Raw genomic sequence first — 27,995 nt, 5'->3', positions numbered from 1 at the left:
ATCATAATAGTATAAGAGACTGATACCTGTCAAATAAATGTCAGTAGTCTTCCAGAAGAGGATTGAACTGTATTGGGAGTCATAAAAGAGACCCATTATGAAGGTATGTGAAAACTTTAAAATATTGACATTCATTTATTTGATTTTACCACTTCTATTGTTGTTTATCTGCCAAATTCCAGAAAATTTGTATTTTAATCCTTCGGTAAGGAAGAACCCCCCGCAAGGTACAATTAGAGTAATAGACCGTTTCCTCAACAGTTCCGAAGAAATAATTTCCTTCTGCTTCAAATACTTCCTTGTATTTTAAATTTTACTATATAACATATCTTATTCATGGGAAAGGAAAGCCAGAATAAACTCCCCCCCTCTTCATATAAGATATATCTCTATTAGTTAGTGAGTGATGGAAGCCAAGAAAATGGCCGAATCACATATTTTCAAGAATATTTCCAATTTTAAAAATTCTGAAAATAAAAACATGGATCATAACTGATTACTGGTTACTTGACTGATTTTGATTTACAGATAGGACTGGATCCAAAAACAGTAAAAATAACGGAAACAATTAAGACAGAAATAAAAGTCTTGTGTCAAAAAAAATAAAAATGACAAATAGAATCAAAAACTTCAAGCGAAAAAACTAGAGTTCAAATGGCATCCCAAGGAGCAATAACACAGAAACGATAAATATCTGACTCTATAAGCGTATTAAATAAAAAAAAAAAAAAAAAAACAGTTTTTTCTAACTGAAAGTAAGGAGTGACATTAAAACTTAAAACGAACAGAAATTACTTCGCATATGAAAGGGTCTATTCCCTCCTCAACGCCCCACTCTTTACGCTAAAGTTTGACTCTTTCTTTCAGTTCATCTTTTTAAAACATTAAAAAACTTTAGCGTAAAGTGCGGGGCGTTTAGGAGAGAAGAGCCCCTTTCATAAACACAGTAATTTCTGTTCGTTTGAAGTTTTAATGCTGCTCCTTACTTTCAGTTAAAAAAATACTTGTTTTTTTTATTTGATTTCTGAACGTTTTTGAATTAATGCATGTTTTCATTTTGGCTGTCCGCAGATGAATAATTAAAACGAAATTTGCATATTCATTTTTTTGGCTAAATGGCATTCTCATAGTTTTGATCAAACGATTTTGAGAAAAAAGGAGCGGGGGAGGAGCTCTAGTTGCCCTCCATTTTTTTGGTTACTTAAAAACGGAACTAGAACTTTTAATTTTTTATGAACGTAAAAAATATACATAGCTTACAAATTAACTTACGTAACGAGCTTCTATATTCGTATGTTTTTATTACATATATGAGGGGGTTCATCCCCTCGTCAGTGCCTCTCTCTTTACACTAAAGCTTAAATTTTGTTCCAGTTCCTTAAGAATGACCCCTAAATCACAAAGGTCGTAGAATAAATAGTTTAAATTACTAAAAATACTTAAGCGTAAAGAGCGAAGCATTAGGAGGGTGAACCCCTCATATGCGTAATAACTTCAATTCGTTTTAAGTTTTAATGCTGCTCCTTACTTTCGCTTGAAAAACTTTTTCTTGTTTATTTGTTCGTTGTTCTTTTTTTAATAATGATACAAAATCCTGCGCCACCTTCATGGAGATTTTCTTCCCCTATGACAAATTCCTCCATGGAAAGTTCTCCCCACATAACCCCCTTTTCTCAACCCCTCCCAACCAGCCAAAAAATCCCCCTGAAAACATTCGTACACTTTCCAATAACCATTACTATATGTAAGCAGTGGTCAAAGTTTGTAACTTATAGCCCCTTCCACGGGGACTGTGGGGGAGCAAGTCATCCCCAAGGACATAGTTGTAAGGTTTTTTGACTATGTTGAATAAAATGGCTATCTCAGAATTTTGATCTGGTGACTTGGGGAAAAAATTTAGTGTGGGAGGGGGCCTAAGTGCCCTCCAATTTTTAGGTCACTTAAAAGGGCACTAAAACTTTGCATTTCCGTTAGAATGAGCCCTCTTGCAAAATTTTAGGACCATTGGGTTGATACGATCACCCCTGGAAAAAAAACAAAAAAAAAAAAAAAAAAAAAAAAACAAACAAATAAACACGCATCCGTGATCTGTCTTCTGGCAAAAAATACAAAATTCCACATTTTGTATATAAAAGCTTGGAACTCCTACAGTAGGGTTCGGTAATGCGCTGAATCGGATGGTGTGATTTTCGTTAATATTCTATGACTTTTAGGGGGTGTTTCCTCCTATTTTCTAAAATAGGACAAATTTTCTCAGGCTCGTAACTTTTGATTGGTAAAACTAAACTTGATGAAACTGTTGTTTTTAAAATTAGCATTAAAATACAATTATTTTGATGTAACTATTGGCATCAAAATTCAATTTTTTAGAATTTTGGTTATTATTGAGCCGGGTCGCTCCTTACTGCAGTTCATTACCACGAACTGTTTGATTATACCTGTATAATCCATCCAACTGCTCGTTATATTTGAAGAATATATTAAAATATGTGCATTTTGATTACTTAAAAGCCTGCATTTATTTTTGTCATCCTTACTGATCAACTGCAGCTATGCTACAGATTCACCCCTACCCCGATTTGTACGTCCTTTGTGGGTATATGAATTTGTCCATATCTGTGCCTGGAGGTGTATCTAAAACATTGCTGGTATTGTCTGAATCCTTTCCTCTGAATATCAAGAAATCGCAATATTTGGAGAGTCACTTCTTCCCAGCCTCAAATTTCCTATGCTCATCCACATTCAATCTTAGAGGTTTGGACTACTCACACACATGAATACCCAGGCATATGCAAGGGTGGATTTAGCCTTTCCGCTTCCCAAGGATCTTGGGACTTCTGCGAATTTTTCTACAATTTCGTAAATTTGTCTAATACCTATAATTTATCCTCGGTTACTCTTGTGTTTTATTAAGTGCGTGCATCCCGAAAGTGCGCCAGTCATCACATATACGTGCATGCATGTGAATATGAATATACCCCAGTTTGGAAGATCCACAAAGGCTCTGGAGTCATGTTAATAAACCACACATCCTCTAAGGTTCTAAATGGAATAAAAATGACAAAACAGTTTATAAATAGGAGAAAAAGAATCAAATCTTATTTGAGTTTAGGAGAAGCATGTATGCAGGACGTTTTCGGAGGGAGTAGTAATAATTATAAAACATTTATTTGATAATTTGAACAAAAAATGACCAGAAATCTGGTCAAGCTTGATATAAAAATTCCACTGTCTATCAAAAGATAGGCGTAGCAAGTTCGCCCTAGGTACTTCCCCGGTTCATATAGTAACTAATTATGGGGACACAAGCCTGTTTAACATCCTGATGTATATCCTACAGTATTCTCCATCCACTCTTTAAATAATAAGTAAACATAAAACCATAAATAGATTTCGGAAAATTCTAATAAAATGTCATTGTGCATGAATTTCATCGTCATGTTCAAATGACAAATAAATAAAAACCGATGTTTTACATATCTTGTTTTAGCGCTTGTTTTGGTTTTTCAGGGGTGAGTTCACATCCCCTATTAAACCATATAATTAGATTTTATTTTTGATTTTAAAAATCAATGCCAAGTTCTTTTAGATGAAAGTCAAAAGCAGGGCTTAAAAATTAAAAAGGAAATGGGTTATCCTATTTTTAAAGGTGTCTGTCGCTCCCTCTCCCCACCCTCGATTCCCAACCTTTGTGCTGAAATTTACACTGATTCCTTTCTATAAATGCTTTAGAATGCAAGGAATAAAACTACACGGCAACTGCTGTGTTCTTTTTATTGACTAATTTAAAAAAAAAGTTTTCTTACAGATGTAAAGAGCGAGGTTGAAACTTAAAACGAACAAAAGGTAGTTCTGCACAGATCACGCAAGATATATCTAGAAAACTGGCTTAAATAAACTGACTCATGATATTTCGGTGCCTGTAGAATTCTAAAACTAGCGCTCTGCTGAAAACAAAAAATTGACCTAAAAACGGCATGTTCTCGTAGTATCAGAAAATTCCATGAGTAGCCTGCCGAAAATAAAAGATAAATTTTAAAGTTTTTAAATATTTTACCAACAGCCATAATATCGATAACAAACAGTATACAGTCATAATCAAACAGTTCGTGGTAAAGAACCGTAAGCAAACTAAAGAACCAAAAACTGACCTAAAAACGGCATATTCTCGTAGTATCAGGAAATTCGATAAGTATCCTGCAGAAAATAAAAAATAAATTTTGAAATTTTTAAATATTTTACCAACAGCCATAATTTTGAAAAAAAAAACAGTATATAGTCATGATCAAACAGTTCGTGGTAAAGAACCGTAAGCAAGGAACGACTCGGCTCAATAGTAGCCGAAGAGGCTGTAATGCCGCACGGTCGCTTGTTCCTTCCTTATTGTGTGCTTAGTCCACATAAAACATAGGGTTAATACAGACCATTTTTCTAAAACTTCATTTACCTGAGTTGATAAGTCATATTAAGTGGCACATAAATTGCGCTTCTGTTACTCGTCTAGATATTCTTTGTCTGGGGGAGCGGAGGGTGGCGTGAGGCCTCAAAAATAATATTTATTCCCAAATTTTTAAACTCTCAGTGAACCTTCAAATAAAGAAAGAAGAAAGTAGGGATGAAAAACTAACCTCTTTTCTCCGTCCATTTGGAGGAACACGTTTAGACTAAGCCTGTTATATAGGTGCTACAGGGTTAATGGTCTCCCGTCATCACAGCAATATTTTAAATATAAAATAAAAGATTACATTCATATGCTTATCCTAAGTGCAAACAAAGGAGAGCGGTGTGGGCCATCCCAATAAAAGATTATTAAAAACAGAGAATGGTAATCTAAAATTATTTTTATATTTATGGCACTTTCCTGAGAAATATTGAACGGGTCGCAACTTTTCAGGGATTCTTATCCTTTCTGAAAATTATCACACGAGTGTTGTAATTTAAATATAATAGAAGAAAACTTTAAAAGGGAACGTAAAAAATTAACGAAGGAAATAATAAATGAAGCGAGAAAAATCAAATCGGTGAAAAAAATAGAATTTTGTCAGCCAGTTGTAAAATATGAAGCCAAAAATCAAGCAGATATTTCGACAAGGATCTCCGCCATGTCGTCCTCAGTGCCCCCCCCCCCAAAAAAAAAGAAAGAGGGAAAAAACAACAGCAGAATTTAGCCCTCTGAATGAATTCTGGAAGAGGAGAAAAGAAACTGAGTGTCTGTGAGGGTCTTTTCTCCTTTTTTTCAGAGTTCACTTGAGAAGGTTAGATTTTGTTGTTTTTTTTCCTCTTTCTTTTTTTTGGGGGGGCACTGAGGATGACTTAACGGAGTTCCTTGTCGAAATGTTTGCTTGATTTTTGTCTTCATATTTTGCTACTGGTTGAAAAAATCCTCTTTTTTTTCACCTATTTGATTTTTCGCTTTTCATTTATTATTTCCTTTCTTCGTTCTATACGTCAGGCATAGCCAGTGTGGTCTTAGAGTGTATTTAAAAGGCAATGGTGGGATCCCTCATATTTAAGGGAATCTTGGACCAAGCTGATCGTTTTAATAGCTCTAAGCAAAAAACAGTCCTTGTGTATCAAACAATTCGTGGTAACAAACGGATTGACTCGCGCAATAGTAACCAAAACCCTAGAAAACAGAATTTTGGTGACTATTGAACATCAAACGAATTGTTTTTTTTTATATTAATTCTAAACATGTAAAACTAATTAGGTTTAATTTTAACAATTAGAAGTTACAAGCCTGGAAAACTTTTCTGATTTTTGAAAAAGGGGGAAAAATATTCCTCAAAAGTCAAAGAATCTTACTGGAAATTGCACCATCAGATTCAGCGTATCATACAGCCCTACTGTAGAGTTTTCAAGTTCTCATATTTAAAAATGTGCAATTTTGTCTTTTTTTTATCAAGAAGAAAGGTCGTGGATGGGTGTTTAGTAATTATCAATTTAAAAAGAACAAAGTTTTTCTTAGGGAAGTTAATAGCGAAGTTGAAGCTTAAAACGAACAAAAATTACTGCTTTTTACTTATTTTTATATTAAATATAAGAAATTGATACAAATAATAAGTAATGCTTAGAAGACATATTAAATAAAGCTGATCTGTTTATTATTTTTTGAAAAGTACTTTTAAAAATGATGCAATAAAAATTACAAACAATGAAAAATTAAAAACATTCTTATGGTAAATACGATTGCCCGCCGCTTATTTGCCCTCCGATTCTCTGCTTTTTGAGAAATAATAATTAAAACTGGTCAGAATATCAAGAGCAACAGATTATAAAAGTATATATAAAAGATGAAATTAAACTATAATAAATTAATACAAGAATAGAAATATTAAATATCTTATAACAAATAATAAGTTTTATTAGTTAGTTATCAATAAAATTATAGAATAGTAGGCTACATCTAAAAAAATAAATAAATAAATACAATTACAGATATTGCTGATTTCTGGGTTTCTCATTGCCCTGTCCAATACGAAAAGCTTGAGTAACTATGGGCAAAATGAAGTGCCCCCGGAGTCAACCTCGTACAGCCCGACTTCAGACTACGGTATTAGTCATAAGAGGGTATATAAGAACGAGGAATCAAACCACTATGGTACAAGGGGTTACCCTGAAACAAGTGCAACTTACTCTTCAGATGAACCGTCAGGGAACTACGCATCTACCAGTACTAAGGATCTGCTTGGAGAAGCAAGCGTTGGACATGACTACACGCTTCGGGTAAGCAAGAGTTTCTCTTTACTTAATTAAAACGCTTTAGCCAGAATTCCAAAGTAGATTTACTCAAGGTCACGAGGTTGATACAAGTTCAAAATACTTAATTCTTGCGCAAAAACAAATGTTTTTGTGCTTAGTGGGAGATGGTATTCAAGCCACGTTTAAAAAAGACACAAAGTACTCTAATTTGCTAGAGCCAAGGGCATATCTTACAGTAGCCATCAGAAAAACAGTGCCGTACACATATCTGGAAAAATATATCCACCAGGTAAATGTTTTCTGGCGCCATTTTTATGAAAAAGGGGGTGAGACTACCTGGACGAACAAGATTCAATTTTCGGGATCTAGTTACGGAATACAGTACGGTCCCTTACGGGATATCGTAAATAAAACAGCTTTGAGCTTAATAAATACGTAAAAAAAATGCTATTAAGGAAACAGGACTGAAACAAGACCAAATAAAACGCGGCATTAGTTTTTGTCTTATGTTCATATAACATGACGATAATGAGAATGTTCGAATGTGTTGACAGTAGTACTAAAAAATAAACTGAAAAAAATTAATCCATGTTACTGATTGGGAAACGGAAAGTTTAGTAAAATTATTAATACTATTTTCTTTTCAAACGGAATAATAACGTACTCGAATCTTTTGTAGATTAAATACATATATATATTTTTTTTAAATTTTTGCTCAATACCATGTTTCCGTTTTTGCCGTTTAGGTTCAACGGATACTATCGACCAATTTGATACGACCAGTTCCACGTTTTTGCTGCATCCTTTATGCGTGAGTTGTTTCGCACCAGGAATTTTTTTAATTCTTCTTTTTTTTCAAATTTAAATACATTAGGCAGGGTTGCAAAATAGATTTCTTAAGGTTCTGAATGCTACACTTTTGTACAAAAACGGATGGTTCTATCCAATATCGTTTCTGAGTTTGCTTTAAGTAGACTATGGTGATTCACCACTAATTTTGAAAAATATTGTAGAGACAGCTGAAAAAACAAACGTTAGAAAATCATACGTGATGGATTAGAATTTTATTTTTTAAATGATAAGCTATTTTCTTTTCTGGTGCAATAAGTTAAACTGTTCAGTCCCTTGTTTCTGTTTTTGCCTTTAGCGTCTAACGATGTAAGTAACAAATTATATATAACCAGCACTGTATTTCAGCTGCATTCTTTTTAATGGCCTTTACATTCAGACAATGTCTTATCCAGGGGGTTAGGAGGTTTAGCCCCACCCCGGAAACGTTTGTCCAACGCGGAAAAACGTAACAAAATCAAAATGAACAAATTGGTAATACATTTTTAAAGTTTTTGAGCCCCCCCCCCTAAAACAATCCTTTTGTAGTCCCCCCCCCCAAAAAAAAATAGAATCTTGGATATGACCCTGCATACAGGTCTAGCAAGCCCTTAATGCCTAAACATGTGCGTCTGACCGTGCCCTTTCTTGTGTGTGGAATTTCAGCCAGATCTTAAACAGAGATTAGCAAGATTCTGCCAGACGAAGCTTTCTGATTGGTAGAATTTGACGCCTTAGATAATTCTAGGCTCTATAATTGACTACTTAAATGGAAGTGGGTGCAAAAGCAGTAAATTCCACATATGACCGGAACTGCCTCAATATTAATCCTCTGGACTGACAAATTTAATTAGGCACATATTTGAGCCCCACTCTGTGCGTAAAGAAGAACTGTAGCCATTTGACGCCAGGGCTATCCTATACATAAACGCTACGAGACTGACCTTAAAATAACCAAACGAAAAAAAAAATATCATGGAATTTAAAGCCCTTTGGCATCACATAATAATCATTGACATAAGGTTACAGGGTAGTTTGAGCTGAAGCTTACATACCACTTCTGTAATAAGGACAGCATTTTCTTGCTCCTTAATTCTTTCAATTTCCTCCTCAGAGAAAAAATGAAACTCTTCAGAAAAAAACAAGACCCAAGAGCTCACATGGCATGAGCTCTAACAAAATTCTAAGAATCAATAGACTGATTTAAAAGGAAAATCAGAAGCTTAATGCCAGTTGCGATTTAAAATAAGATCTCTGAGACACGAGGTCCTTCTAAATATCAAAATTCATTAAGATCCGATCACCCATTCGTAAGTTAAAAATACCTCGTTTTTCTAATTTTTCCTCTCCCTTCAGCCCCCAGATGGTCAAATTGGGGGAAACGACTTGACCAAGTCAATTTGTGCAGGTCCCTGACACACCTACCAATTTTCTTCGTCCTAGCACGTCCAGAAGCACCAAACTCGCCAAAGCACTGGACTGGACCCCCTAGCTTCCCCAAAGAAAGCAGATCCAGTCTGGTTACTTCAATGAAGTATCTATGACATTTGCTTATTCTACCCACCAAGTTTCTTCCCGATCTCTTTACTCTAAGTGTTTACCAAGATTTCCGGTTTCCACCTCCAACTCCTCCCAATGTCAACAGATCTGGTCGGGATTTAAAATAGGAGCTCTGAGACATGAGTTCCCTCTAAATGTCAAATTTCATTAAGATACGATCACCCGTTCTTAAGTTAAAACTACCTCAATTTTTCTATTTTTTTATAATTAACCCCCTCCCAACTCCCCCATAGAGAGCAGATACGTTTTAATTATGTCAAACACGTACCTAGAACTTATGCTTATTCTTCCCATCAAGTTTCATCCCGATCTCTCCACTCTAAGCGTTTTCCAAGATATCCGGCTTCAAAGATTTCTGTTTCCTCCTTCCAGCTCCCATGTCCTCGGATCCAATTCGAATTTGAAATGGAGCAACTGAGACATACGATCTTTCTAAATATCAAGTATCATTAAGATCCGATCACCCATTCGTAAGATATTCCGGTTCCCCCCCCCCCCTCCAACTGTCCCAATGTCACCGGATCTTGTCGGGATTTAAAATAAGAGCTCTGAAGCACAAGATCCGTCTAAATATCAAATTTTATTAAGATCTGATCACCTGTTCGTGAGTTACAAATACATTATTTTTTCTAATTTTTCCGAGTTACCTCCTGTCCCCCCCCCCAATTTCTCCAAAGATCCAGTCAGTCACGTATCTTGGACGTGTGCTTATTCTTCCAACCAAGTTTCATCCTGATCTCTCCACTCTAAGCCTTTTCCATGATTTCTGCCCCCCCCCCAACTCCCCCCAAATGACATAGGATCCAGTCGGCATTTAAAATAAGAGATCTGAATTACGAGGTCCTTCTAAATATGAAATTTCATTAAGATTCCATCACTCCTTCCTAAGTGAAAAATAACTTATTTTTCTAATTTTTCAAAATTAACCCTCCCCTCAACTCCCCCAAAGAGAGTGAATCCGTTCTGATTTTGTCAATCACGTATCTAGGACTTATGCATACTTTTCCCACCAAGCTTCATCCCGATCCCTCCATTCTAAGCGTTTTCCAAGATTTTAAGTTTCCCCTCCAGCTCCCCCCAATATCACCAGATCCGGTCGGGATTTAAAATAAGAACTTAGAAATGTGACATCCTTCTAAATGTCAAATTTCATTAAGATCCGATCACCCGTTCGTAAGTTAAAAATGCCTCAATTTTTTTCTAATTTTTCCGAATTAATCGTTCCCCCTCTCCCCTCCCCCACGCAGGTAGTCGAATCTGTCTAGTCCCTGATGCGCCTGCCAAATTTCATCGTCCTAGCTTATCTGGAAGTGCCTAAACTAGCAAAACCGGGACCGACAGACCGACAGAATTTGCGATCGCTATATGTCACGGTAAATACCAAGTGCCATATAAATTAAAATTCTGAAAACAGCTTTAAAAATTTCTTAAACACTTACTTACATTATTCCTCAAGGCGCTTCACCTGAACTTTGTCTGGGGTTTAACGTTTTCTATTTACATTTTCAACTGAGTCAGGGGAATGTTTTTCAAGTCTTGTTTTAGGATAAAAAGTCCTTACCTGGATTTTTATGACTAGTTTACGCGTCTGAGCATATCACAGATAAACATTTTTGTCACAGATAACCAAATTTGTCACATTGTTTTAGCTTCAAACTAGGTTGTTTTCTTAGGTTTTCTTCTTACTAATGAGAGCTATTTTATGTTTGAGCCATTCAGAACTGAGCAATTGCTAAGTTCTGAATGGCATCAGTTCAGTTCATCAGATCAGTTCAGAGCATCTTCAAAATAGTGAGTTTGGATTTGTTTTATACTGTTCAGTTTCATTCTTGTTTCTTTCGAATAGTGGGGCTGGAACTTCGATATGAGGTATTGTTTCCGATGATTTAATTAGTAATTTAGGTGTATATAGGTCTAACCCTTGGAGTTATCAGAAGATTTTGTTGAATGAGTCTCAAAGCACACCAAGTGCCTTTTTGGTCTTAAGATTATTGGAGTTCCATGGACTGAAGAAAAAATAGACCCCCCCCCCGTATTCAGGGAACCTCTAGTCTTTACTAGGAGTTCTTTAAGGAGTTCTTTACTAACCTTTGGTAAAGCTATTCCTTCTTCGGGGTAAGGTCCATAAATTTTAGCGTCAAAGTACCTGATTGGCTCCTACTTTTTTTTATGATCGAGACGAGTTTCATTAAAAATGATTTAAATTTAATGTATAGTATTTTGACCATTAGCTACCAAAAACATCTATGCAGCTAATTTGACTTACTCTGTATTTAAATACGCATAAATAAATATTTGAGACTAAAAAGTATAAGCTAATGCACACAGAAAAACTTAAACAGTTATTTCACCAGATACCTAAGAGTTTAGGTACATAATAACAAAAATAGTTAGGTAGCTTCTTGCCTATTTTATCCGTGTTTTTCCCACCAAGAAAAAAACGATATTATTCTGCTATACTTCCCATTTAAAACGTTTGTATTGAGTCCATTGGTCTATTTATGTATTTTTAAGGCCAGTCACATTACTCTTTAAATGATGTCAAAAATGGAAGCCAGATACCCCCTAGAAGCCAACTTGTATATAAGGAGCTAGTTTAGGCACACCAATTGGGCAGGGGGCAATTACCCCGCCCCCCTAAGTTTTAATAAATGCCTTTTATGGTATTTTCATTGTGAATACTTTTTCTGGGGTATTTTTAGTGAAACAATCAAAAAATACCAAAAATTACACCCCTCTCCCTCAAAGTTTCTTAGGAAATGGCCAACCAATGTCTTAATAAAAATATTAATTTATTTTAGATCAGATGTCACTTGACGTCAATACTACAATATGAGTAAGAATAAAAAAAATTTCAAGAATAAATATAATAACGGATGATAGAATAAAATTCTAACGGATGATAAGAATAAAGGAACAAGGGCAATTCATTTATATCGTTTTTCGGACTTCAGAAAAATAAAATAGAAAGAAAATCATTTTTTTAAATAATTCTATTTGCCTTTCAAAAAATAAATGACGGCAGAGGTCAGGTGCGGTAGAGGTCATTTTGAGGAGCCAAATTTCTGGAGGGAGATGGACAAATAGACAAAGTTGAATTACATAGAAAATAAAAGAAACTGTAAGAAAAATAGTACAAGGCTATAAATATGGAGGGAGGAGCTGTTAATTTCAAAATTTGGAAATGGGGGTTGTGCTAGAATATCTTGAGATAAAACTTAACAACTTAAGATAACAACTTAGCAACTTAAGATAAAAACGTGAGCACAGACACGTGAGACATTATCTTAAAAACTTTTCTGACATAGCAAGAGCCAACATAGAATCAGCTTATAGATATCAGGGCTCGTAGTATGTTCAAGCAAAATGCAAAAGAATTATGATCCCTGCAACTTCAAGAAAAAAAAAAATCAAATTCTGATATGAAAAGTCATAGAGCAAACCTGCGCGATTATGTACATTATTCCTACAGAACTTCTACAGTAGGGTTCTCTAATATGCTGAATGTGATGGTGTGATTTTCGCTAAAATGCTATGGCATTTAGGGGGTGTTTTCCCCTATTTCCCAAAATAAGGCAAATTTTCTCAGACTCTTAACTTTTGACAGGTAAGAATAAATTTGATGAAACTTATATATTTAAAATCAGCATAAAAATCCAATTCTTTTGATGCATCTATTAGCATCAAAATTCCTTTTTTTAGAATTTTGGTTACTATTAAGCCGGGTTGCCCCTTACTACAGTTCGTTACCAAGAACTGTTTGATATAGAAGGAGAATGTATAGGATTAATTAAGGAAAATTGGAGCGATTTTTTGTAGTCGCTCCAACCTGCAGTAACAAACCTGCGCAACTCTGTAATCGCAGTTAATACATAAGTTCGTTGTTTTTCGGGTAGAGTGGGGAGGTAAGACTCAAAAATACTAGTTAGAATACACCTAAGGTCTAGGTTTGTATGCCTGATATATAGCATTATCCCACGGGAAAGCTGCTGGAAATGGTAGGCTAAGGCATTCCATATACTCTCTATGCATATGCCCTCTCTGGGGCACATTGTGTATAAGTTTGCTTAAGCCAAACTGGGAAATGTTTGGACTAAAAGTCTCAATTTTCTTTAGAACTTTGATTTTCCTATTCCTCACTTTTTTATACTTTTCTATTTGACCTCCCCCCTCCAAATAATAGATCCTATGTATATGCCTGCCTTGATTCGCTTAAAAACGAACTCTAAACTGAATTATCCTTACAATTCACAAATAACGAATCCCAGCCTGTCTACCAAAAACTACCTCCCAATTTACTAAAGAGAAGTCCTATTTTGCTTATTGACACAAATAAAATCTTTCTTTTCCTTGAGGGCTAAATTTTAGGAAGCTTGAAAATTAAATGACATAAAATGCTAAATGAAAAAATTTCAAAGTACAAGCTAAAGGAATAAAAAAAAATCCAAAAATTGTATTAGTAAGTAAGTAAGTAAAATATTTATTACCCATATTTTTCACATGGAACAAAATGGAGTACAATGAAAAAAAATAAAAGAAAAAAAGAGAAGAAAAACGGAGAGAAATTTAAAACACAACATGGAAAAATACATAATCAAGAACTGTAGAAATGTTTAAGCCAGGGGTGGTTCCATTTTGCTTGGAAATTAGAAATCAACCGGTTGCCTCGCAATACCTCGCCTGTCGACAGCTATTTTTCCAGAAAACCTCAGCTGTGACTTCAGACTTTCTAAAAATAAGCTTAAAAGTTTCTTTTATCACAGCTATTTGTTCAGTATTATTTAGAGCCAGTGGCCCAATCAATTCTTCTTTTTTCTCCTCAAAAAAATAATAGGGAACAAATAAAAGAAAATATTTCATGCATGGAATATGATTAATAAAGTGTTGCAGCAATCTAGCCTTCAAAATTAATGGTTTTTAACTGTTTTGCCAAGTTATAGCGGATGTCACTCAGAAATTTGACAAATTTGCTACATTCTAATTCGTTCTACGTGATTATAATGTTACCATGTAAATTGACTTACAAATCAATCCAAAATAAACGTGAGAAATTGTTAAGAACAATATTCAGATTGACTTTGATCCGTGTCGTTAAACAGTATATCAAAAAATTTGACACATAATTCGAGCATTAATTGCATCGACTGAATACCCCATATAGTGTATCCATCCCATGACCAAACTACATATCTACTTGAATATAATTTCGGTATCTTTCTTTAGGGAGAGGGGGATTAAATTCTTAGAATGCTCTTAGGGAGCTAAGAGAGCTAAAAACTAATTATTTCTTTAGTATTCTTTCAAGAAATAATTGGTTTGATTAAGATATTCATCACTCTTTTCAACCTCGAGGTCATTAATTTTGGCCCAGTCCCAATTGATAATGCTAGCACACATTAGAAAAAGGGAAAACACGTCTTTTTATTATTGAGGTATTTGTAGTCCCAGCTCATTGTCCCACCATCTGTAACTCAAACGAGTACACCTTTCACTAGTCACACTTCTCAAATTTTAGCTTTTTATTACTACCTAATATACCCCTCTCCTATTAGTGAAAATCACTGATAGCCTCCTTATCGCGCCTGTCTAAAGCAAGGCCTAAATAACCTGGCTTCAAAGCTATAAACAGTCATTTTTAGAAATTAGAATGGGGTGTCCGCCCTCAGTGATCACACTTAGAGGTGGGGGAGAAATGAAACATATTTGAGGGATTTCCTCTTAATCTGAGGAAAATATAACGTAGGAATATAGTTTAGAATGTTAATGTATAGCTATACAATTTGGTTTGACCGGTTGCGGATTGGTTTTGGCTTGATTGGTTTTATTGGATGTGGTTTGCAGATATTTAGTTTTAGCTTTTTTATGTTTTACTTTTATTTTCAAGCATTTACAAAATTTCAGTCTGTAGCCTTACATTGCAATAGAGCTGTTTTTGGGGAGATTTTGTTTAACATCTGGTGTCTCGACTTGTAACAAAATTTGGTAATGTAAAGTCATGAACTCAGTGGCCCAATCAGAGGGGGGTATTGCGAATTTATAATGAAAAGATTCATTTTGAAAATTGTAACTTCTGCCTAATTTTAATTTTTTTTTAATTTTAATTTTTTTTAATATTATAGCATAAATTGAAAAAGTTAAGGTTTACTGTTCTTTCGTTTCCCTTCTTTAGGGTTATGGTCAGTTAATTATATTGAGTACCTCAACGTCATCGGACTTGTGTTGCAAATTTCATGTCTAGTGCAGTTAATTTTAGAATAAATTTCAGTTTATTTATTTGAAAATATTTCAAATAAAACTTTAGAATGAAGTTTTGAAAGAAGACTCGAGATACTCTGTACAAAATTTTGGACGCTATTGAATAGAAAGTGTTCCTTGGTAGGGTAGATACGTCTTAATTTTATAAATAGAGAGGCTTATGTAGTTTAATATAAGGACATAGGGCTTATCCGATTACAATGAAAAAAGAAATCACCAATGTAACAGCACAAACACAGAAATAAACATACACCATAAAAAAAAGACAGAAGGAGAAAGGAAGACTATTTTCCTACTTTAGTAATAAATATAGATCTGTTCCTTTAGTCTTCTCAGGCTCTCCTTTAATTGTGATTAATTAAAAATAAGTTTTAAAGAAAGGTAATGAGCTCCATTAAACCAAAAATGAGCAGAAATAAAGTCAAATTGAAACTTTCAATTTCTAATCAAATGAGCCTCCTCCAAAGTTTTTATTTCCACCTTCCATAAAAACCTTATATGGTTCCGGGGCATAACTTACAACCCCTGATTTAGAGCTCTGGGGGTTGTATCAATCCTGGAGGCATTGTTGTAGGATCTTTGGACTATTTGAAGAAAATGGCTGTTTCAAAATTTCGATCAGATATATTTGTGGAAGAGGGCGTGGGGAGGAGGGAGGCCAGTTGCTGTCCAACCACTTTTGACTCTCAAAAAAAAGAATTGGACCTCTCAATTTCGAATCAAATGAGCCTCCTCCAAAGTTTTTATTACCCTCCATCCATAAAAACCTTATATGCTCCAGGGGCATAACTTAGAACCCTTACCCCCAGGCTCTGTGGGTTTGTGTCAATCCTGGATACATTTCTATATGCTCTTTGAACGCTTTTGAACAAAATTGATATTTCAAAATTTTGATCGGATGCATTTGAGGAAAAGAGGACATGGGGTATTAGCTGCTCTCTTATCACTTTTGAATCTTACTAAGGCCACTTTTGAATCTCAAGTATGATCCTTCACAAGGTTGTACGACAACCCCTTCCATAAAAATCTTAGATATTAACAATGTGCTATTAGCATAGCTTATACCCTTGCCCTGAGGGCTCTGGGGGATTGACATTCCCAAAAGTATAATTGCTGGACCTTTCAATTACTGGAATTGTCATGCTGCACAAAATGGCTATCACAAAATTTTGATAGGATATGTTTGGAGAAATGATGGTCACGGGGGAGGTGGTTGCCCTCTAATCGGTTAGTCTCTTAAAAAGAGCACTAGCACTTTTTATTTTCAGTTGAATGAGCTCGTTTCGAAGTTTCTACGACACCTCCTTCTATACAAAGTGTCTCGGTGAAAAAAAAACATGATAAACAAATAAATAATACATTTTGCCCACATCGCTCTTTACTTAGGCAGCACAATTGTAGTAGCTATGATTGACAACATTTCGCAAGTCAAACTTTTTCTTATCCATTGGAACAAATCTGACGACGCAAAAAAAAATTGAGTTGCTCACAAAAATCAATTTTCACCTATTCTTTCACCTAGCAATCAAGCAATTTTTCAATTATAATGCCAAATTCATAGTTCAACAAACACTATTTTGTTATCAAAAACATCTCTAATCTTTTTTCTAATGTTTAGAATTTGCTTTTCGATTCAATTCATCGCTTCCCAGTCTAACTTTTTCTTTAGTTTTTGACTTTAAGTAAAATATGCAAATTAAACTAAGTGAAATTGCAAATCATTTACTGTGTGAGTTGAAATATCACTATATTTACAACAATAGGAATAAATTTACACTGAGAACAATATTTTTCACGGTATTGTGACTTCTTTAACCTATTGCATAATTACTCATGAATAGGGTTACCATATAAAATTAATTAACAATAGATCATGTATGACTCAAGTAAATTCTCTTTCCGTTTTAATTTCTGATCTAATTCTTCAAGTTTGTTTCAGGGTTTTCGTCAAAGGCTATTACTACTAGCTAAACTTAGAATATGAATTTATGAAAATAAGCTGAATAATTACACTGAAGGTTGTACATTATGCCACTTACATGTACATCATGTGCTTAGATAGGACCGTGTAGGTGGAGGGCTTTCCCCTTGGCTATACTAAAGAATATGAGAAACATGTAACGGTGGAAACTCAAGCCAGCCTTTGAGAAAAAAAGTGTCATCTAGCCTTATCGAGAAAAGCCTTCAGAATATTATAAGAAGCCTGAATAACTTTTAACCCCTCTTTATCCCTTTCTTTTCTGTTGGTATTGTGGCAAAAATAAAAGAACATTTTTTTTTCAAAAGGACGAAATTTTAAATTCACTCATCTTTTTTTTTTAAAACTTGCATGTGTTTTGAATACAAAATAAGTCTAAACTATTTATAATTAACAAAAACAATTTTAAGTACAAAAGAATATACCTTCTTTCACATTTCAGTTTGATCCAGATAACTTGGAGCTTCAATTGAAATACATTTTTTTTAAATTGAAATTAACCTTTGTTTTAATTTGTCTAATTCTGTCAGGCAGCACCGAAATGTCAGTGCCAAAGGCTTCTCTCCCTCTCTTATCATTTTTCCATAGTTTTTGGGGCTGGACCTATTGCAGGCCCCTTTCCCTAACATACTTAGGGAAACCTAGTGTGCTTCTTAGCTTTCGTCTATCGAACAGATTTTACACGTGCTAAATAACGTTTAGTACGTAAGGGGGGGGGGGTAAGATTAACTATACAAAAATCATTGCCTTATTCTCATTCTTTTTATTTTTATAATATATCCTTTTCTGTAATTTTTTTCATAATTCTATTTTATGTAATTTTTTCTATTAAATTTTTCATCCATTCTATTTATATTCCTTTATTTCTATTGTTTATATTTTATTTTTAATTTAATTTTATAACCTTTTATTCTTATTCTCTTTCTCTTTTTTTTACTTGACTCATTAGCTGCAAAGATCCTAAATTGAACAGATTCGGAAGAGATCACTGCAAACAATCTAAGTAGGTTCCCCGTTGCCTTACTTTTTTTTCAACTAAAAGTTTTTCTGAGCTCCTTTTCGTCCATTGTAAGAAAGTGTGCCTGGAATTTGGCTCAACCCTCCTCCATCAGCTCATCTACTCAATCGTCCTCCTGCCTCCTTTGGTCCCTCTTAGATCCCAACACCCTAAAGAAGCGGCTGTGAAAGTTCCAAAATCCACACCGGTTTATTCTGATTCAGAAGAAATCACTGCAAACAATATACGGAGGCTACCCTTTGTGCTACTTTTTCTAAACTAAAAACATTTCTAAGCTCCTTTTTGTCCATCCTAATAAAATCTTAAAATCATCCATAGTAAAACCATCGTAAAAATCATCCTTTTGCTTCCCTTAGTCTCTCTCAGAACACCCTAAAGAAACCACTGTGATAGTTCGAAAACCCACATAGGTTTGTTATAGGTCACAGCTTAATTCTCGACGTTTTGTGGGAATTTTTTTTTTGTGCTTTTAACAATTAGTAACTTATCCCATCTTGCATTTAATTTTTTTTCAAGTAACAGTTTTTTAACTATTGACATATTTTTACTCTGCAACTGTATGATTTAATGGAATATTCCATGTTTAGGCCACGCCTTTGAGTTTATTTTGTTACAATACATCAGGGGGGAATCTCCAGCATTTATATTGGGGGGGGTGTAAGATTTAAGGGGCATGGGAAAAATAATAATTTTTTCTCCACTTTTGTTGGGGGCAACTGCCCCTCCCCCCCAAACGACGCCTCTGCAATAAATGCTTCTAAATGCTGCGGAGATCATAATTATATACACATTAACATTTTTACTATCACAATGGAACAAAAATAGTTCAGTGATTGATTCCCGGAGAACTTTTCGCAGGAAGGGTCGCTGAAACCAGCAGAAACAATTCTGCTAACTAAAAGATGAGTCAGTACTCGCCCCTGTTTGATTCACCCTTGACTTCTTCGCCTACCGTTTTTCGGTTTCACATTACGATGATTAAAAAATCATCTTAATGTGTTCTCGTTTTTTAACATGCGAGCCAACCATTGACAACTCCTCTATTTTTAACCCCCCCATTCGAAGATTTTAAACCCATACGTACAGTACGATATCTTATTCTATATAAAAAAAGGTCTTGAAATTTCAAAATATTCAACTCTTCGTTTAATAAAAATTATATATTCCAATCTTAAACATCGAATAGATCATGTTGACGGATCGGAAAAATTTCTGATTTTCTACTTTGACCTTACGGTTTAAACCTTGAAAAAATTGTGTAAAGCGTTTTTATTTGTTGCATCTGAGGCAGATATAGGTGAATTTCATTTTCATCCTCAACTGACAATAATATTCCCACCTAAAGTAGTTCTTATATTGTTTACGTTCTTATATAACGTTTAAGCTCTTATATAGAACGTTTATAACGTTATATATAACGTTTAAGCTTACAATAGAAATTGTTGGAGCTTCAAATTGTTGAAACTTTTCTCAACATTTACACAAGGCTCTCCTCTCATACGTACTATTACACTTATTTTATATATTTACTCATATACTAGCTGACCCCTGCCAAGCTTTGCTGTGGCGCTGCGCGCCCCAGGAACATGTGGAATGTCAGCTAGTCCCCCCTAAACCCCCCTGAACCCCACCCCTAGACCCTCCTAAATCCCCCCTCCCCCTAAATCCCCTTGAACCCTCCTAGACCCCTCCCCCTAACCTTCCCTGTCACGCGTACTTAGGGTTTTTTTTTTCAATTTTTGTGTTTTTTTTTCGTGGCCCTGCATACCCCAGTAACACGTATGCAAAGTGCTAATTTTTAACTATGTATAGTTTTTTCTGTTTGTTCTTTTTTTTTAGTTTTTTTCTTTTTTCTTTTTTTCTTTTTTTTAGTTTTTTTCTTTGTTTTTCTTTTTTTATTTTTATCTTTATAGTTTTTTTTTGTTAGTTCATTTTGCAATCATTGATCGCTTAAACGAAAACCGCAGTAGCTTTTTTAGAGCACAAAAGTAAAGAAGTACATAAGTACAAACAAACAAACAGTATATTTATATATATATATATATATATATATATATATATATATATATATATATATATATATATATATATATATATATATATATATATATATATATATATATATATATATAGATAACTGATGCAACACACTGCAGGGCTCGAAACTTGATTCCGGTTTTGAAATAAAATATTTTTTTCTAACTTAAAATATGGAGCAACATTAAAACTTAAAAACGAACAAAAAATTATTCCGTATATGAAGTGACTTGCCCCTCCTCGATCCCTGTGCCTTTGCACTAAAGTCTTAAAGTTCTTTCCAAAACTTCTCATTCAAATTCTGAGGTCCTTGTGTTTCAGGAGTCGTCCTTAAAAAAGATTTTCCCCATTATTCAAAACTAAGGGCAAGTTTTCAAGGTTCGTACATTTTGATGGATGTCAATAAACTTAATGAGTTTTATAGATCTTGAATCAGCATGAGGTCAGTTTTGTTGATGCATTATGTGCTAGCAAATTTCGTTTTCGTTACTATTGGGTCGAGTCACTCGTTACGTACACTGCGTTACTACAAAATGGTTAATTATGTGACATCGTTTGCATACTAGTCCAAAGAAAAAGAATATATAATGACTAAAAACACAATTTTATAGAATAAAAAAAGGCCCATTCAAGGTCATATATCTCTCGCAAGGAAAGTTATATTTCCGAGAGTGTAGGGAGGAAGAAATAGATAATGTTGCAAGACTTAAAGTAAAATACAGAATTTTACATTTTTGGTCTTTATGCCTAAATTTTACGCTTTTGACCTTAAAGATTCAGCATCAAGTTTTTCGATGTGTGACAGTGAAACCAAGAATCAGGGGCCCTTTTGTTTTCATGTATGCATTATGTAGATGGCGTCATGTTTATTACAATAAAAGCTATTCCAGTTTTCCTACATGCTATTCGGCTTGTACATTATTTGTATAAATATTTCAGAACAGATTTGCAAGAATTTCAAATCGTAACGATTATACTGTTTTGCAGTTCTTTCTTGGTAATATTAAAATTTAATTTAAAGACTTTTTTTTGCAGAACAATAAGATGCCCTATACTTTTGCCTGGCATCTAGACGATCTACATAGCCATTATGGCCATAAAGAGACAAACGATGGGGAAAAAGTATATGGAGAGTATTATGTTTCACTGCCGAACGAAAAAACTCAAGTTGTCAAATACAATGTAAGTGGTACCACTGGATTTGTAGCAACCGTTGATTATGTTGAGACGGGTTACCCTAAAATACTTTATGGTCACCAGACAATGGATGGAATTTATGCAAATGAGCAAGACGTTGAAACATATGGAAAAGGAAACGGGTACAAAGAAGCAGATTATAAGGAAAATAAAAAAACAACGTACACAGAAGAGTCCCCCACTCTCCATGATGAAAGCTATTTATCTGTAACAAATGAGCCCAACAGAGGAAATAAACATACTGGGAAAGCACAATATATAGAAAGCGACAGTTTAACATACGAGCAAACGAAATTGCTGTCTACCCCTTCAAGTACCCAAAATTATTCTGATCCCACCTATGATAGCCAAGATCTTCCTCATGGAAGCAAGGAAAGCGAATACAAGACAAGCACTCTAAATTATGACGAAGAAGATGGAAAAAAGTCGTATAATTATGCTATATACTCGGAAAAGGCTTATGAAGGTCCAAAATCTAGTGGCAGCCCAGCAGCCAGTGATGACTATTCAGTTAACATCAAAGAACTTAAACAAGACAACAGCAACTTGGAATATAATAGCGATAAAGAATACAGACATCAAGACAAAGAGACCTCAAGAAGTTATGTCACAAAGCAGGAAGAAGACTCTGGAGCGTCCAATTTGAATCACTATGAGGACCAATATTCTGAAAAAGCTTATATTACCCATGACCACCAGCTACCACCGACATATGAAAACAATGCTAACAGCAACACACCAGCTGAATATGACAAGAACACTAACGATGATACAAAATCATTCAAAGAGGGAACTGCAGAATCTGCTAACATTCAACACAGCTATTCATATAAAGGGGAGGGCAAAGACTATCCAACATATAGTACCCACAGACTGGAAGCTTCTTCTTATGCAACTGGCTCATTAAAAAATGCAAACGAAGATAATTACAACCAAGAACCGGAAGAATACTACCATAACAAAGAAAACAATAATTATGACACAAGCAAAGTATTCGCTAATGCTGAAAATAGTAGTAATACCAAGGAAACAAAAGCTTATCTTTTGAACCAGGAATATGAGCAAAGCTATGAATACGAGGGTAAAAGAGAAGGGTTTAAAGAGTATTCTTATCCAAGTGAATCTTATGAAAAGGCAGAACATATTAATTACACAGAACCAAAAGAGGATACAGAAAAATATTCAAAGGGAGGTACAAATTACGATTTAAGCACAAAAAGCCCACTGTCGCGTAAAGACAAAATCTCAGATACATATAAAGAGGATACGCTCCCAATGCCTAAATTCACTGCCCAAGAGTTCCTTATTCATATGACTCACAGTCCTCTTTTTTGTCCAATCGCGGCATCATTGATGCAAGTAGTCAAAATGAGAAATATGAAGAACAGTGATAAGGTGTATTTATTTGGAATGAGGGATGAGGGAACAGGGACGAGCGATATTATTCATGAGGGAGATTTGACCGAAATATATCCTGATACAACGAAGAATTCAAATGCCAACTCAAAGGAATATTCAGCAACTAGAGACGACAAATCAAGTCTCTACGAGCCAAAGATAACTCATGAAAGTTATGCAAGCAAAATTCCATATAATTCACACAATTATCAAGAGGTTCATGAAGCCAATCAGAGAACGGGGTTTAAAAATATGGAAGCACCGGTCGTGTATCATAAACCGATCTATCAGCCCCAAGAAGACAGCTACAGCAAAATCCTGACGTCAACAAAAGCATATACACAGCTAGATAATCATTATAAGGAAACTTCAAGCTATGAGCCACCTCAATCGATTAGTTATCCTACTTCAACGGAGAAGTATAACAATATGGATCACGAATTAGATGTGCCAAAATACGAAAGCCAATATATATTAAAGGCGTCAAATACATATGTCAACAAAGAAGAATCTGCTAGTAAATATGCTGATCAAGAGGTATTTAAAGAAGTACAACCTCCAACATATGAATACATAAAAAATGCAACACACAATCATCCAGTCGAAAAATACGAGAAAACAGAATACACGACGACAGAGTTAAAATATGATTTCGAGTCTACTTATCAAACATCTACTCCAAATTATCCAGTAGGAAATGCTAATATACAAATGCAAGAAAAGACATACAAGGTGAAGGAGCCTTCATACCAGAGTATTTCTAGTTATGAACTAGCTGAGCTGACACCCAATTCTTCAGAAAAATCAGAGCACAAAAATGAAAAATCGGAATACAAAAACACCCCCACGTACCAGGAAACTTTCTTTTTCGGGACCGAGGCTTATTCGCAAGTGTATCCTAAAGAAAAGTATGTTGAAAAGACGCATGAGATTGAAGAGCCTATAAATGAATATCTACAAAAACATGAGTCTTTTGGTACCAAATCCTATAATTCTTCATATGAGAATCCTGTCCCATTTGGATACGAATATGAAAAACCAGGCTATGAAAGTGGAACTACTTACCAAACCCAAAGTTCTAACCAGTACAATCAAGAAAGCTATACTAGTGAAAACTACCAAAAAGAAGACCAGAAATACTATAATCCTCCTAGCTATAAGCTACAGAAAGCCTCTGGGGGAAAATCAATAGAATATTCTAATGGAGGCACAAAATATGACACCTCATACGCGAATGGTTCCACAACACTGAACACACAAACTGTTTACGACAAAAATTATGAGAAAGTCTACCAGGACACACACCAAGTAAAAGAAAATGGGTACTTACTTCCTTCTAAGCATGAACCAACTAAACCAAAACCATTTGAATTGACAGAAGAACAGCAAGTTACTACTGGATACAGAAAAGATGGCGCCAATTACAAATTAGATTTTGACAAAACTGGTGCATCTGCTGAATATTCTGGCAACCCAAAAGGTCCGGCAAAAGAAAAGCCTTATAAAGACCTCTATAAGATAGATGAAAGAAAATTTGAACCCGCTTCTATTTATCAAACAACTCAACAAAATTTCTCTACAAACGAATACAAACAAAAAGAAATAGAGTATAATACCAAAGAGCCGAAATATGCGACCTCATTTCCTTATGAAAGGGTCACTTCTGCTCCATTAAACAGTTATACGGAAAAGTACTCCAAAGGAACAGGCGATTACAAGATGAGAGAGTCTGAGTATAAAAATGCTTCCAAACATAAGCCCACTCGACCCACTTTGGATAATTATTCAGCTGAAAAAGAACCAAGATATGAAAAAGGAGACATTAAATACGAAAACAATTATCAAGAACGTACATCCCATCCATACTCTGCCAGTACAGAGAGTTATGAGGATGCAAGACGAGTTGTGACGCCATACAAGAATGAAGAGAGTAAAGATAAGAGTACTTCATCCTATGAGCCAGCTAACCCCAAGCCACGTTACCCTGAAGTAGAGAAATATGTTGACACAGGATACAAAACAGATGACAAGAAATATGATGCCTCATCTGTCTTTGAGACTTCTCCATACATTAAAGATGTTAACAAACAAGAAGAAACCAAGTATGGAAACGAGCCAATTAGTAGTGAAGCTGCGTCTGATCCGGTTCATATTGCCGGTTCACATTCGTATAATGAGGGAGGATACCATCATCCAACATATATAACTAAAGAGACGGAATACAAAAATGCTCCAACTTATGAGCCTGCAAAACTTGTATCACATAATCATGAAACCAAAAAGTATGTCGAAAATGGATATAAAAAAGAAGAACCGAAATACGATAGATCACACGCATATACACACCCTGTCTCTAGTGGAGAGGAATACGATGAAGGAGAGAAAACATATGAAAACCAGCCCCACTCTAACTTAGCAGCGCCCAATACATACCCCACAAGCTCAGAAATACAAAATGATAGAGGATATCAAACTATGCATAGGGCTGGAAATACAAAATATACGGATCCTCAAACCAATGAGCCAGCAAAACTTATATCTTATAGCCCCGAGGCAGTAAAATATACAGAAGCCGAAAAGAAAATGGAAGAACCAATATATGATGCTTTGTCTACTTACAAGACCCCTTCCTCTAGTAGAGAAAAATACGAAAAAGAAGCTACAAAATATGAAAAACAGTATGTTTATAAAGCAATTGAATCCAATATATACATAACTACAGAAGGATACATTAGCAAACAACCCTACGAAAATATCGAGAAAGCTGAATATGACGATATTCCACCCAATGAACAAGTTAAATATTCCCAGGGTTTTCCTCAAGACACAGAAAATGGATACAAAATAGAAGATTCTAAATACGATGCGAGCTCTATCATGAATAAAAACCCAGCCCCTGGTAGAAAGGTATACGAAAAAGAAAAAATTAAATATGAAAACCAGCCTGTTTATGAAACAGCACCATTCCAATCTTACGTTGAAAGCTCACAAAGATACAATGACAGAAGTTATCACCAAACAACACATAAGGTTGAAAATCCAGAATACAAAAGCATTCCAGCCTTCAACTTAGCTAAACCTATGCCTCCATACCTTGAAGTCGAAAAAACTACGAAAAAGGGATACGAAAAGGAGGAATTGAAATACGATACATCTTCCGTCGATAAAGCACCTACCTCTGGTGGAGAAACTGGTAATTCCAAAGAATATGCACAACATACGCCCTATTCTGAACGAAATGTATCGTATACAGCTTACCAAGAGAAAAATAATGCCAATCAACCCAAACAAGAAAGTTATAGCCCAAATGTATATGAAAAAATAGACTCGAATTATGATAACTCTTCAGCCTACAAAACCCCTGCCTCTAGAGGAGATACAAGATATTCCAAAGGAAATTCACAGCCTACATCCTACCAAAACATAAATAAATCAGATGAGCCTAAATACGAGACCCATTGGCAGACGAAGCACAAAAACGAAAAAACGAACTATGATATAGCACCTTCATATGATGGCCCTGAAACTAGTGGAAATACTGGATATTCCGAAGGTTACATTCAAAATCAGAACTATCAAGACACATATAAACCTGAAAAGCCTAAATATGAGATGTATCAGTCAAAAATAAATAAAAAGGAGGATTCAAGCTATGATGGATCACCGACTTATAACAACCCGATTTTAAGCAAAGACACTAATTATTCTGACACCCTTATTGAACATCATAACTATCAAGAGGGATACGAAATTGTTGAGCCAAAATACGACACCTATGAGACAAAAGAGTTTAAGCCATATGCTATATCACCGGATTCTTACGAAAAACATGAAGATAAAAAGACAGGAAAAAATTCTGAAGGTCCACCAGAGATATCTTCATCGAAGTCACACGGTGATGCAGAACCTTATGCTGGAGGGTATCACCAGCAAATACAGTACAACACAAAGGGAACAATATACGAAAATCCTTCTGTCTACAAACCAGTTGAAAATGGATCGTATTATTCAGAGACAGAAAAACATGGAGGTTATAAATACGGAAACGAGGATGCAATACTCAACGAACCATCCCCTTATAAGGCCTCTGCCTTAGCTGAACTTGTGAGTTATCCTAAAGACATCCCTACAGATAAGCCTCATCAAGAGTCAAATATAGAAACAAAGAATGGATATGAAAGCTACAAAGCTTCTAATTTTAAACCATATGCAGTTTCAAGTTCAAGAAATGGTCAGCCTATACGCGACGTAGGAGAAGGAAAATTTCATGATGGTACTGTTTACACAACAACAGCAACAACAAGCATTTATAAGAAATATGGGGAAGAAAACCGTCATCAACATACAGACCATCCACAAATAAAGTATAAAACAGAAGACCAGCAAGGGAGTACAGAGCCAAAAGATATTTACAGTAAAAAATTTTCTGGATACAGTACAAATGTTGGGCATTCTTCATATATTGAAGCTGCAATAAACCCAGCAAAATCTGAGGTTGTGCAACAAGGAGGAGAAGCAAAGGAGTACTTTAGACCAATGGATCCAATTTATCGAGCCCAAACAGAAAATCGGGGAAAGCTGAATGAAGAGAGAAAGAACTATAATTACTAACTAGGTGATTTGAAAGGATTTTAAACTTTATTTTTCCAATATTTTTCCTAAATAAAACAGTTTTAAACGGTATTATATGGGTTTTTCCTAGAGAATGGTACCACCTATCCCTATTTATACCCACCTCGGCATTAACGTCTCCTAATAAAAATGCCGTATTTGGACCTGTGATCCTGTCTATTTGCTCCTGTAGCTGTGAGTAAAATCCAGGCGGGTCACCACTATCTGAATCAGTAAGTTCTATAGGGGTATATTCCACTATGGCTGATACCCTGCACTTTTAAGTCACAAAATGAGCAACTAGCATTTCTATTACTAATACCTATTCAACCTAAACAAGACTTGCCAGCTTTCCTACTCACTATGAGCCCTACTCTCTGCCTCTGCAACCCATCCTTCCTGCCTGAGCAA

At 35.1% G+C, this 27,995-nt stretch overlaps 1 protein-coding gene across 1 annotated transcript; it reads left to right on the top strand.

The window, feature by feature from the left end:
* LOC136027319 (uncharacterized) lies at positions 1-27,656 on the top strand. The gene is made up of 3 exons (XM_065704444.1): positions 1-103; positions 6,439-6,726; positions 21,414-27,656. The coding sequence occupies exons 1-3, from the start codon at positions 98-100 to the stop codon at positions 27,582-27,584; spliced, it is 6,465 nt and encodes a 2,154-aa protein (XP_065560516.1). The 5' UTR covers positions 1-97; the 3' UTR covers positions 27,585-27,656.
* Positions 27,657-27,995: the final 339 nt, after the last annotated feature.

Source organism: Artemia franciscana, chromosome 5 (genome assembly GCF_032884065.1).
Source record: "Artemia franciscana chromosome 5, ASM3288406v1, whole genome shotgun sequence".
Lineage (NCBI taxonomy): Eukaryota > Metazoa > Arthropoda > Branchiopoda > Anostraca > Artemiidae > Artemia > Artemia franciscana.
This window is presented reverse-complemented; position numbering and strand designations above follow the sequence as displayed.